The following is a 13,489-nucleotide window of genomic DNA, read 5'->3' on the forward strand; positions in this document are numbered from 1 at the left end:
ATCAATCATATAAAATTTCCCCCCCAAATCTGGGTGATAAGAGCCAAAACAAAAGCTCTAACAGCAGCCACCCAGCACGTGACCTCCACCTACATTCGCCACTGGAAGCCCATTTTATCCATGTCTCAACACTGCATTGTCCCTGAATATATTTTTGCCCAATGTAGGAACTTGTGAAACAAGACTATTTACCCCAAACCATTCTACCAATCTCATTAAACTATACCACGACACTCATTTACAGTGAAATTACATCTTTATTTGAGAATTCAACTTTAACTTGCAGTCCCCATATATTGTCACCAAGTGGCTGCCTCCATAACCCTGCAAGTTATTATCTCTATTTCTCCTCGTTTTCCTGAGACTTCATATTATATGAATGCATTACTTTTCAACTGCTTTCAAAGGTTATTTCCCCACTTGCACCCTTTCAAGCTGTATTTATACAAACATTCTTACTCAAAGCTTGCACTTCCATTATCTGATCAGTGCCACCTAGCCCCACTAGCTCCTCACACCACTGTAAATCAATTTCAATTCATCCTCCCACTCTTTTGGTGCAACCTATCTTGGTGCAAATACTTGTTAACCTCATGACAGTTTGCTACTTTCACAAGTCCACCCTTTGTTCCTTGTACTTTTAAATCCACCTTTGGGGAAGCAATCATTTAGCAACTTGGCTTCTTCATTGCATAGCCACTTCGCAATATCCCTTTGCCTTGCTGCTTTCTATCTTCCATTCAAAAGTATCAGTTTCTCTCTCTCCGGTTCTGACTTAAGTAAATTCTATTTACTCTCCCCATAGCTAATCAATATACAATTAAATGATCTGCAAAGCACTTGAAACAGTGGAAAGAATGCAAACAATAAGATTTATCTAAACTTGGGAACGAGCAAAGATTAGAGCAGATATTTTACAGACATGGTAAGGGGAGGTTAGCAAGTTGACCACATTGTTCATCTGAACTCGAAACGTTAGCTCTTTTCTCTCCCTACAGATGCTGCCGGACCTGCTGAGATTTTATAGCATTTTGTCTTTGATTTCAGATTCCAGCATCCACAGTAATTTCCTTTTTTCCCTCAGCTTGTTGAGTTGCCAATTTATTTATTCTTTCATGGGTGTGGGAGCAACATTTGTTATCCGTCCTGAATTGCCCTTGAACAGAGTCCCCTGCTGGGCCATTTCAGAGGGCAGACCAATTGCTGTGTGCCTGAAATCGCATGTAGGTCTGACCAAATAAAGGCGGCAGATTTCCTTCCTGAAGGACATTAGTGAAACAGATGGGTTTTTACATCGATGGTGGATTCACAGTCGTCGTTACTGGGACTTAGTTATATATTTTTTTATTCGTTGATGGGATGTGGGCGTCGCTGTATTGCCTATCCCGGAGGGGTTTAAGAGTCAACCTCATTGCTGTGGATCTGGAGTCACATGTAGGCCAGACCAGGTAGGATGACAGATTTCCTTCCCTAAAGAACAAAAGTGAACCAGATGGGTTTTTACGACAATGGCTTCATGGTCATTTGAGACTTTTAATTCCAAATTTGTTTTATTGAACTCAAATTTCACCATCTGCAATGGCGGGATTTGAACATAGGTCCCCAGAACATGACTCTGCGTCTCTGGATTACTAGCCCAGCGACAATACCACTACATCACTGCCTCTCCAGACTTTATTAATTGAACTTATTCCACTAGTTGCCATGGTGGGATTTGAACCTGTGCTGCCCCACCCCCAAGCATTAGCCTGGGCCGCTGGATTATTAGTCCAATGACATCAGCTTTACACCACCATTGGCCACAATATTGTGCAAACATTGAGTTTCCTATGGTAAAGCATCTCTTCAGATTTCATTGGTAATTGTACAAATGGTCATGTTTATTAAAATATAACAAACATCATAAAGTACATAATTATAAAATTTGAAACAAAGTTTTAAAAAAAATAGTTTTATAGGATCAGGAAACACAATCAAAGTTTCAATGGAATTACAGGCCAATACTTCGGCTGCTTCCCATCACACTTTCTATCAAACAAGAGTTGCATCGCAGTTTCCATTCCCTGGATTTTAGTAGCATCATCTCCATACAGTCTCTTCATTTCAACCAGTCTCCTTTCACCAGGTCTTTCTGCAGGCGGCTGGATTGTTCTCCCCATTGTACTGTGAAAATCACGGTCAGCCAATACATACTTTGCCTGCTGTTCATCATCATACTGCTGCTGTCGCTCTGTGAACATACCAAAGAAAAAAACTCCAGTAAGCATTATGTAGAATAAATGTAAATGTCGACGACCAAACTTCACAAATAGAGAGCAACAACGGGCATATTGCTCCAGCTTGCCCTGTGTGCCAACATTTCCACATTTGAAGTTGTGCACTAAATTGTGCCAGCTACCCTCTTGCATTAGATGTAACTTTATTCAATTCTAGTGATGGAAGATGGAAACGCCAAAAAAATCTAATATATCCTGGAGGTCTAATTATTTTAAGTGATTTTTCTTATGTTAATACAGCCCATATCTTTCTTTCTAAAAAGACCCCAAAGCAAAGAAGTATTGCATTCTTGACCTATAGATACATTCATCACGTTATCACATCCATACATACAAACGCTGCAGAATATTTAAATACAATTTACAGACAATTTACAGATAAAAATAGAATTTTGGCCTAGAATTTAATTAAAATCCGTTAAAGTACTTAGTAGTGGTTTAATTGTAAAATCCTGTAAATGTCATAGGCAGTGAGAAAACAATACCGATACAGTATGGTATAGTGTCATGGCTAAGCTACCAAATTAGGAAAAGCATGATCGACTTATTTGCTAATGTTTTGCCCTATGGTCTGCTACTGGTTGTGAAATCATCACTAATTGTTGCGTCTAGGAATATGAAACTGGAGGCAGGGGCTTCATAACCATAGTAATTTGCATTTCAAGAAATCAAAAATTGCTTTGTGTTGTTGAGATAAATTGATCCTTTTAACATGCGACAAATTCAGTAAAACAAATCTGGGCAACAAGCCAGCCCATCAGTAAGTAATGACTCACTGGGAAATCAGGCCTTTCATTAACTACACAGAAACATGGGGTTTGTTCGATTTTTAAAAAAAAGAGTCCATCTGGTTTGGCTTCCACTATCCTGGTAGTTCCATGATACAACCATTGAGCTCTCTCAGTTCAATATTTGTAATATGGATGTTTCAAACTCTCAGCAACACTTAAAATCCTTCATTAATATGAAACCACAGAATAAAGATGAGAAACAGAAATTTACACAACATAAATTCATTCAAGATAAAAGCAAATTGCTGCGGATGCTGGAATCTGAACCAAAAACAGAAAATACTGAACAATAGCAGCAGGTCTGACAGCATCTGTGGAGAGAAGGGAGCTAACATCGAGTCTGGAGGACTCTTCTGCCAGACCTGCGATTGTCCAGTATTTTGTGTTTTTATTACAAATTCATTCAGAGATTAAAAAAACAAACAGTTCTTCGTACTACATCTGTATCTCTTAAGATTCAGAGCTATTCCGATCAGCCACTTTAGATTTTCAATATTATGGTGTTTTTGAAATCACCAGGGCAATCCACAGACCAAGGTCAAATGGACAAAATCTTCTTCATTTAGAGGATGGCGCGCTCTCCTTAAGAATGACAATGCCATTCGTCAACACTTGAAAGAACATTTTGGACTTCCGGTTGCGGCTATGCTGAGCTAAGTCGCACGTTTGGCAGCTCCCGTCAGAAATGGACTTTTGGGCTCTTTTTAGGGGCCCCAGCGGCATTTGTTCGACGGTTCCCAGTGTGGGAAGGCGACAGTACGATTCCCCCGGCATTGTATGGATTGGACCAAGAGTGGAGCGGTGAAAAAAGTGATTTTGGTGCAGCGAAAAGTGCGAGGGCGGAAAGCCAAGATGGCGGCGGGTGGAGACCAGGCAGCGTCGGTGCCATGGTCCCAAGAGCAGGAGTTCCTCAAGCGCTGCTTTACGGACCTGAAGGCAGAGCTGCTGGAGCCAATGAAGGCATCGATCGATAAGCTAGTCGAGACCCAGAAGGCCCAAGGGGTGGCGTTCCGGGAGGTGCGGCAAAAGGCCTCGGAAAACGAGGACGAGATCTTGGGCCTGGCAGTGAAGGTGGAGGCACACGAGGCGCTGCACAAGAAGTGGCAAGAAAAGTTTGAAGACATGGAGAATCGCTCGAGGAGGAAGAACCTTCGGATTCTGGGTCTCCCGAAGGGAGTGGAGGGGTCGGATGCTGGAGCATATGTGGTCATGATGCTGAACATGCTGATGGGCATGGGACCTTTCCCCGAGGCCCCTTGAGCTTGATGGGGTTCACCGAGTCCTGGCGAGGAGGCCCAAAGCCAACGAGCCATCGCGGGCGGTAATGGTGCGGTTCCACCGCTTTGTGGACAGAGAGTGTGTCCTGAGATGGGCTAAAAAGGAGCGGAGCAGCAGGTGGGAGAACGCAGAGATCCGTATATAATCAGGGCTGGAGCGCGGAGGTGGCCAAGAAGAGGGCCGGGTACAACCGGGCCAAGGCGGTTCTGCATCGGAAGGGGGTGAAATTCAGGATGCTGCAGCCGGCGCGATTGTGGGTCACGTTTAAGGACTGACACCATTACTTTGAGACGCCGGAGGCGGCGGGGACCTTTATTCAGGCCGAAAAGTTGGACACGGACTGAGGGTTTGTTGGGAGGGGGTGTCGAGGGGGGGTTATTGTGTTTTAGGGGCTGTCCTGTTCTGTTTTCTTTGGTGCTGGGTGGGGTTGGGTAAATGGTTCGAAGTGGGGGTTGTGTGAGAGTGTGGGCGTCGGTGGTTGGAAGGACGGGGCCCTGCCGAGTGGGAGGGGCAATGGGAGGCCCAAGGTGGGGGAGCTGAGATAAGGCCGCAAAAGGGAGCTGCGCCAGAGGGCGGGGCCGGCTTGGTGGAAAGTGCGGGTTTTTTCCCGCGCTAGGGAAGGAAGGGGGCGGGGCTGGAGAGCAGCACACGCTGACTGCCAGGAGGGGGAGGAGAGATTCTCACACTGGGGGGTCGACGGAGTGGCGGGAGAGGCCGGGGTCAGCAGGAGTCAGCTGACTTACGGGAGTGCCATGGGGGAGCAATACAGCTAGGGGGTCCTGGGGGACGGGACGGGGGGGGGGGGGACTGGGTTGCTGCTGCATTGGCCAAAGGGGAGCTGGAGTTCGGAGAGGAAGTCGGGGCGGGCGTCCGCCGCCTGGGGGAATGGAGGGTGCGGGAGGTGCAGGCATGTGGCTGGCCTAGAAAGAGATGGCTAGTCGGCAAGGGGGGGGGGGGGGGGGGAAGAAAGAGAGAGAGAGAGAGAGCCCCCCTGATCCGGCTGATAACTTGGAATGTGAGAGGCCCGAATGGGCTGGTCAAGAGGGCCTGTGTGTTCGCGCACCTGAAGGCAGATGTGGTTATGCTCCAGGAGATGCATTTGAAGGTGGCAGATCAGGTTAGGTATGTAATGGTGAGTGGTAAGCCGCAGGGGGTACGGGTGGTACTAGTGAATGTATACGCCCCGAATTGGGACGATGCCGGATTCATGAGGCTCATGTTGGGTTGGATTCTGGACCTGGAGACAGGGAGCTTGATAATGGGGGGGGGGGGGGCACGGTGTTGGACCCAGCATTGGTCCGCTCCAGGTCCAGGACTGGTAAAAGGCCGGCGGCGGACAAGGTGCTTAGGGGGTTTATGGACCAGATGGGGAGAGCGGACCCATGGAGGTTTGCCAGGCTGGGGGGGGGCAGGGAATTTTCCTTTTTTTCCCACATCCATAAAGCCTACTCCCGGATAGATTGCTTCATTATGAGTAGGGCACTAATCCCGAGAGTGGAGGGAACGGAATATTCGGCCATAGCTATCTCAGATCATGCCCCACATTGGGTGGAGCTGGAATTGGGGTGCAGGTGGGGGTGGCCTGGGAGGCACTGAAGGCGGTGGTCAGGGGAGAGCTAATCTCCACTAGGGCCCATAAGGAGAGGAAGGAGAGGAGAGAGAGGGAGAGATTGGTGGGAGAGATATTAAGGGTGGATAGGAGGTATGCAGAGGTCCCCGAGGAGGGATAACTCGAGGAGCGACGAAGCCTCTAGGCCGAATTCGACCTGTTGACTACCAGGAAGGCAGAGGTGCAGAGGAGGAAAGCGCAAGGGGCGGTGTACGAATATGGGGAGAAGGCGAGCCGGATGTTGGCACATCAGCTTCCGAAGCGGGAGCAGCGAGGGAGATTGGGGGAGTTAGGGATAGAGGGGGGAAACATGGTGTGGAGGGAATAAATGGGGTATTCAGGGACTTTTATGGAGGAGCTGTATAGGTCTGACCCCCTGATGGTGGGTGGGGGGGGGGGGGGCGATTTTTGGATCGGCTGAGGTTCCCGAGGGTGGAGGAGGAGCAGGTGGTTGGGCTAGGGGCACCGATTGGGCTGGAGGAGCTGGTTAAGGGGTTGGGAAGCACGCAGGCAGGGAAGGCCCCGGGGCCGGGTGGGTTTTCGGTGAAATTCTACCGGAAGTACATGGAACTCTTGGGCCCACTACTAGTGAGGACTTTCAATGAAGCGAGGGAGGGGGGTACCCTGCCCCCGACAATGTTCAGGGCACCGATCCCGCTGATCCTGAAGCGGGACAAGGACCCATTCCAGTGTGGGTCATACAGGCCGATCTCGCTCCCCTACGTCGACGCGAAGTTGTTGGCAAAGGTGCTGGCTACCTGAATTGAGGACTGTGTCCCGGGGGTGATTCACGAGGACCAGGCGGGATTTGTGAAGGGTAGGCAGTTGAACACCAATGTGCGGAGGCTCCTCAACGTAATTATGATGCCTGCAGCGGAGTGGGAGCGGAGGTAGTGGCGCCTATGGATGCGGAGAAGGCCTTCGATAGGGTGGAGTGGGAGTATCTTTGGGAAGTGCTGAGGAGGTTTGGGTTCGGGGAGGGGTCATCAGTTGGGTTAGGCTACTTTATGAAGCCCCGCTGGCGAGTGTGGCACGAACCGACAGAGATCGGAATACTTTCAGCTGTACCGGGGGGAAGAGGCAGGGGATCCCCTTGTTGTTCGCATTGGCAATTGAGCCTTTGGCCATGGCACTGGGGTAGTCCAGGCACTGGTTCGGGGGGGGGGGGGGGGGGGGGGGGGGGGGTAAGAGGAACACCGGGTGCCGCTGTATGCCGATGACCTGTTATTGTATGTGACGGACCCAGTGGAGGGGATGCGGGAAGTTATGCGGATCCTCAGGGAGTTCGGGGACATTTCCGGATGTAAGCTTAACGTAGGGAAGAGTGAGATCTTCGTGATACACCCAGGGGACCAGGGAAGGGATATAGACGAGCTTCCGCTGAAGAGGGCGGAAAGGAGCTTTCGGTACTTGGGGATCCAGGTGGCTAAAAGTTGGGGGGCCCTGCACAAGCTCAATTTGACGCGGCTCGTGGAGTAGATGGAGGAGGAGTTTAAAAGGTGGGATATGTTGCATTGTCGTTGGCGGGTAGGGTGCAGTCGGTGAAAATGACGGTCCTTCCGAGGTTCCTCTGTGTGTTCCAGTGCCTTCCCATCCTGATCCCCAAGGCCTTTCTTAAACGGGTCAGCAGGAGTATCATGGGATTAGTGTGGGCGAATAAGGCCCCGAGGGTAAAAAGGGTGTTTCTGGAGCGTAGCAAGGACAGAGGAGGGCTAGCGTTGCCCAATCTATGTGGGTACTACTGGGCTGCCAATATGGCGATAATCCGTAAGTGGATAATGGAGGGGGGGAGGGGGTGGCGTGGAAGAGGCTGGAGATGGCGTCCTGTGTGGGCACGAGTCAGCGAGCGCTGGTGACGGCACAGCTGCCGCTCCCGCCGACAAGGTACACCACGAGTCCGGTGGTGGCGGCAACTCTAAAAGTTTGGGGGCAGTGAAGGAGCCACAGGGGTGAGGTAGAGGCCTTGGTTTGGTCCCCGATCCGAGAGAACCATCGGTTCGTCCCGGGGCGAGTGGATTGGGGGGGGGGGGGGGGGAGGGGGGGGGGGGGGGAAGGGGGGAGAAGAGGGTTTCTGAGCTGGCATCGAGCAGGAAATAAAAGAATGGGGGACCTGTTTATAGATGGGACGTTTGCGAGCCTTGAGGCGCTGGAGGAGAAATTTGGGCTGCCCCCCGGAAACGGCTTCAGGTACATGCAGGTGAGGGCGTTTGTGAGACGGCAGGTGAGGGAATTTCCACTGCTTCCAGCACGTAAGATTCAAGACAGGGTGCTCTTGGGGGTGTGGGCTGGAGAAGGCAAGGTCTCGGCAGTCTATCAGGAGATGCAGAAAGAGGAGACGACCTCGGTGGAGGGGCTAAAGGGTAAATGGGAAGAGGAGCTTGGGGAGGAGATAGATGAGAAACTGTGGGCTGATGCCCTGGATAGGGTTAATTCTTCCTCCTCTTGCGCCATGCTTAGCCTGATGCAATTTAAGGTTCTCCACAGAGCGCATATGACAGGGGCGAGGTTGAGTACGTTCTTTGGGGTTGAGGACAGGTGTGTGAGGTGCTCGGGGAGCCCAGCGAACCACGCTCATATGTTCTGGGCGTGTCCGGCGCTGGATGGGATTTGGAGGAGCTTTGCGAGGACTGGGTCTAAGGTGGTGAACACCCGGGTCAAGCCGAGCTGGGGGTTAGCATTATTTGGGGTATCGGACGAGCCGGAAAGTGGCCGGTATTCTGGCCTTTGCGTCCCTGGTAGCCCGGCGGAGGATTCTGCTACAGTGGAAAGATGCGAAGCCCCCAAGCATAGAAGCCTGGATCAGCGACATGGCAGGGTTCATTAAGTTGGAGAGGGTAAAGTTTGCCTTGCGAGGGTCTGTGCAAGGGTTCCTCAGGCGGTGTATCATGGGGGGGGGGTTGTACATTGGGGGAATTCGCGATATAAGTGTACGATGTTGATCTCTGCGTTTTATGCTTTTCTTTTTTCTGTAATGGGGGGGGGGGGGTGTTTGTTGAAAATTTGCTAATATTGAATAAAAATATATATTTTTAAAAGAACATTTTGAACAACTCCTCAATCGGGAATCCGTAGTAGAAGCTGATACTCTCCAGGTGATCCCCTGTACCCTGTGGTTGAATCCATGGGTGGACCACCATCAATGGGAGAGCTGTAACAACAATCAAACGGATGAAAAGCAACAAGTCCTGCCCCGATGGCATTCCAGCTTGAGGTCTATAAAGTCAGTTAACATCAATACTCTTTTTTTTTTTAAGAATATTTTATTAAAAATTTTTGGTCAACCATCACAGTACATTGTGTATCCTTTACACAATAATATAACAGTATAAATAACAATGACCTGTTTTATAAACAAAGAATAAATAATATACAACAAAAACGAAAACTAAAACTAAATGGCAACTGCCTTGTCTCAGATAAACACTCTCCAAAAATATGGTTTAACAATCCAATATACAATTATTTATAGCAACGACCTATACATATTATACATATATATTAATACCCCTGAGACTCCTTCTGGTTCCCCCCCCCCCCTCCCCCCTGGGCTGCTGCTGCTGCCTTCTTCTTTTCCATTCCCTCTATCTTTGTGTGAGGTATTCGACGAACGGTTGCCACCGCCTGGTGAACCCTTGAGCCGATCCCCTGAGGACGAACTTAATCCGTTCCAGCTTTATAAACCCTGCCATGTCATTTATCCAGGTCTCCACCCCCGGGGGCTTGGCTTCCTTCCACATCAACAGTATCCTGCGCCGGGCTACTAGGGACGCAAAGGCCAGAACATCGACCTCTCTCGCCTCCTGCACTCCCGGCTCTTGTGCAATCCCAAATATAGCCAACCCCCAGCTTGGTTCGACCCGGACCCCCACTACTTTCGAAAGCACCTTTGTCACCCCCACCCAGAACCCCTGTAGTGCCGGACATGACCAGAACATGTGGGTGTGATTCGCTGGGCTTCTCGAGCATCTCGCACACCTATCCTCTACCCCCAAAAATTTACTGAGCCGTGCTCCAGTCATATGCGCCCTGTGTAACACCTTAAATTGAATCAGGCTTAGCCTGGCACACGAGGACGATGAGTTTACCCTACTTAGGGCATCCGCCCACAGCCCCTCCTCAATCTCCTCCCCCAGCTCTTCTTCCCATTTCCCTTTCAGCTCATCTACCATAATCTCCCCCTCGTCCCTCATTTCCCTATATATATATCTGACACCTTACCGTCCCCCACCCATGTCTTTGAGATTACTCTGTCCTGCACCTCATGCGTCGGGAGCTGCGGGAATTCCCTCACCTGCTGCCTCGCAAAAGCCCTCAGTTGCATATACCGGAATGCATTCTCTTGGGGCAACCCATATTTCTCGGTCAGCGCTCCCAGACTTGCGAACTTCCCATCCACAAACAGATCTTTCAGTTGCGTTACTCCTGCTCTTTGCCATATTCAAAATCCCCCATCCATTCTCCCCGGGGCAAACCTATGGTTGTTTCTTATCGGGGACCCCACCAAGGCTCCCGTCTTTCCCCTATGCCGTCTCCACTGTCCCCAAATTTTCAAAGTCGCCACCACCACCGGGCTTGTGGTGTATTTCTTCGGTGAGAACGGCAATGGGGCCGTCACCATAGCTTGTAGGCTAGTCCCCCTACAGGACGCCCTCTCCAATCTCTTCCACGCCGCTCCCTCCTCTTCCCCCATCCACTTACTCACCATTGAGATACTGGCGGCCCAGTAGTACTCACTTAGGCTCGGTAGTGCCAGCCCCCCCTATCCCTACTACGCTGTAAGAATCCCTTCCTCACTCTCGGGGTCTTCCCGGCCCACACAAAACTCACGATACTCTTTTCGATCCTTTTGAAAAAAGCCTTAGTGATCACCACCGGGAGGCACTGAAACACAAAGAGGAATCTCGGGAGGACTACCATTTTAACTGCCTGCACCCTCCCTGCCAGTGACAGGGATACCATGTCCCATCTCTTGAAGTCCTCCTCCATTTGTTCCACCAATCGCGTTAAATTTAACCTATGCAATGTACCCCAATTCTTGGCTATCTGGATCCCCAAGTAACGAAAGTCCCTGGTTACCTTCCTCAGCGGAAAGTCCTCTATTTCTCTGCTCTGCTCCCCTGGATGCACCACAAACAACTCACTTTTCCCCATGTTCAGTTTATATCCTGAGAATTCTCCAAACTCCCGAAGTGTCCGCATTATCTCTGGCATCCCCTCCGCCGGGTCCACTACATATAACAACAAATCATCCGCGTACAGAGATACCGGTGTTCTTCTCCTCCTCTAAGTACTCCCCTCCACTTCTTGGCACCCCTCAATGCTATTGCCAGGGGCTCAATCGCCAGTGCAAACAGTAATGGGGACAGAGGGCATCCCTGCCTTGTCCCTCTATGGAGCCGAAAGTATGCAGATCCCCGTCCATTCGTGACCACACTCGCCACTGGGGCCCGAGACAACAGCTGCACCCATCCAACATACTCATCTCCAAAACCAAATCTCCTCAGCACCTCCCACAAATAATCCCACTCCACTCTATCAAATGCTTTCTCGGCATCCATCGCCACCACTATCTCCGCTTCTCCCTCTGGTGGGGGCATCATCATTACCCCTAGCAGCCTCTGTATATTCGTATTCAGCTGTCTCCCCTTCACAAACCCAGTTTGGTCCTCATGGACCACCCTCGGGACACTAGCCTCTATCCTCATTGCCATTACCTTGGCCAGAATCTTAGCGTCTACATTTAGGAGGGAAATAGGTCTATAGGACCCGCATTGCAGCGGGTCCTTTTCCTTCTTTAGGAGAAGCGATATCGTTGCCTCAGACATAGTCGGGGGCAGCTGTCCCCTTTCCTTTGCCTCATTAAAGGTCCTCATCAGTAGCGGGGCGAGCAAGTCCACATATTTCCTGTAAAATTCAACTGGGAATCCATCCGGTCCCGGAGCCTTCCCCGCCTGCATGCTCCTAATTCCTTTCACTACTTTCTCTATTTCAATCTGTGCTCCCAGTCCCACCCTTTCCTGCTCCTCCACCTTGGGAAATTCCAGCCGGTCCAGAAAGCCCATCATTCTCTCCCTCCCATCCGGGGGTTGAGCTTCGTATAATTTTTTATAAAATGCCTTGAACACTCCATTCACTCTCTCCGCTCCCCGCTCCATCTCTCCTTCCTCATCCCTCACTCCCCCTATTTCCCTCGCTGCTCCCCTTTTCCTCAATTGGTGGGCCATCAACCTGCTCGCATTCTCCCCATATTCGTACTGTACACCCTGTGCCTTCCTCCACTGTGCCTCTGCAGTACCCGTTGTCAGCAAGTCAAATTCTACGTGTAGCCTTTGCCTTTCCCTGTACAGTCCCTCCTCCGGTGCCTCCGCATATTGCCTGTCCACCCTCAGAAGTTCTTGCAGCAACCGCTCCCGTTCCCTACTCTCCTGCTTTCCTTTATGTGCCCTTATTGATATCAGCTCCCCTCTAACCACTGCCTTCAGCGCCTCCCAGACCACTCCCACCTGGACCTCCCCATTGTCATTGAGTTCCAAGTACTTTTCAATGCACCCCCTCACCCTTAGACACACCCCCTCACCTGCCATTAGTCCCATGTCCATTCTCCAGGGTGGGCGCCCTTCTGTTTCCTCCCCTATCTCTAAGTCCACCCAATGTGGAGCGTGATCCGAAATGGCTATAGCTGTATACTCCGTTACCCTCACCTTCGGGATCAACGCCCTTCCCAAAACAAAAAAGTCTATTCGCGAATAGACTTTGTGGACATAGGAGAAAAACGAAAACTCCTTACTCCTAGGTCTGCTAAATCTCCACGGGTCTACTCCTCCCATCTGCTCCATAAAATCTTTAAGCACCTTGGCTGCTGCCGGCCTCCTTCCAGTCCTGGACCTCGACCTGTCCAGCCCTGGTTCCAACACCGTATTGAAATCTCCCCCCATTACCAACTTTCCCACCTCTAGGTCCGGGATGCGTCCTAGCATACGCCTCATAAAATTGGCATCATCCCAGTTCGGGGCATGTACGTTTACCAAAACCACCGTCTCCCCCTGTAGTTTGCCACTCACCATCACGTATCTGCCCCCGCTATCCGCCACTATAGTCTTTGCCTCAAACATTACTCGCTTCCCCACTAATATAGCCACCCCCCCTGTTTTTCGCATCTAGCCCCGAATGGAACACCTGCCCCACCCAACCTTTGCGTAGTCTCACCTGGTCTATCAGTTTCAAGTGCGTTTCCTGTAACATAACCACGGCTGCCTTAAGTTTCTTAAGGTGTGCGAGTACCCGTGCCCTCTTTATCGGCCCGTTCAGCCCTCTCACGTTCCACGTGATCAGCCGGGTTGGGGGGATTTTTACCCCCCCCCCCCTTGTTGATTAGCCATCCCCTTTTTCCAGCTCCTCACCCGGTTCCCACGCAGCTGTGTCCCCCCCAGGCGGTGCCCCCCCGCCCATCCCACCCCATACCAGCTCCCCCCTCTCCCCAGCAGCAGCAGCCCAATAATTCCCCCCTCCCACCCCCCCCGCTAGATCCCCCACTA

General features: G+C 50.7%; 1 protein-coding gene across 2 annotated transcripts in view; it reads right to left on the minus strand.

The window, feature by feature from the left end:
• Positions 1-1,859: 1,859 nt before the first annotated feature.
• The window catches only part of gemin8 (gem (nuclear organelle) associated protein 8), a 37,950-nt gene continuing 26,320 nt past the window's right edge, over positions 1,860-13,489 (minus strand). For both annotated transcript variants that reach the window (XM_072514114.1, XM_072514115.1), the window contains exon 3: positions 1,860-2,230. In XM_072514114.1, coding sequence (XP_072370215.1) covers positions 1,974-2,230 — 257 coding nt within the window. In that variant the 3' untranslated portion in view covers positions 1,860-1,973. The remainder of the gene's footprint in view (positions 2,231-13,489) is intronic.

Source organism: Scyliorhinus torazame, chromosome 8, assembly GCF_047496885.1.
Source record: "Scyliorhinus torazame isolate Kashiwa2021f chromosome 8, sScyTor2.1, whole genome shotgun sequence".
NCBI classification, from domain to species: domain Eukaryota; kingdom Metazoa; phylum Chordata; class Chondrichthyes; order Carcharhiniformes; family Scyliorhinidae; genus Scyliorhinus; species Scyliorhinus torazame.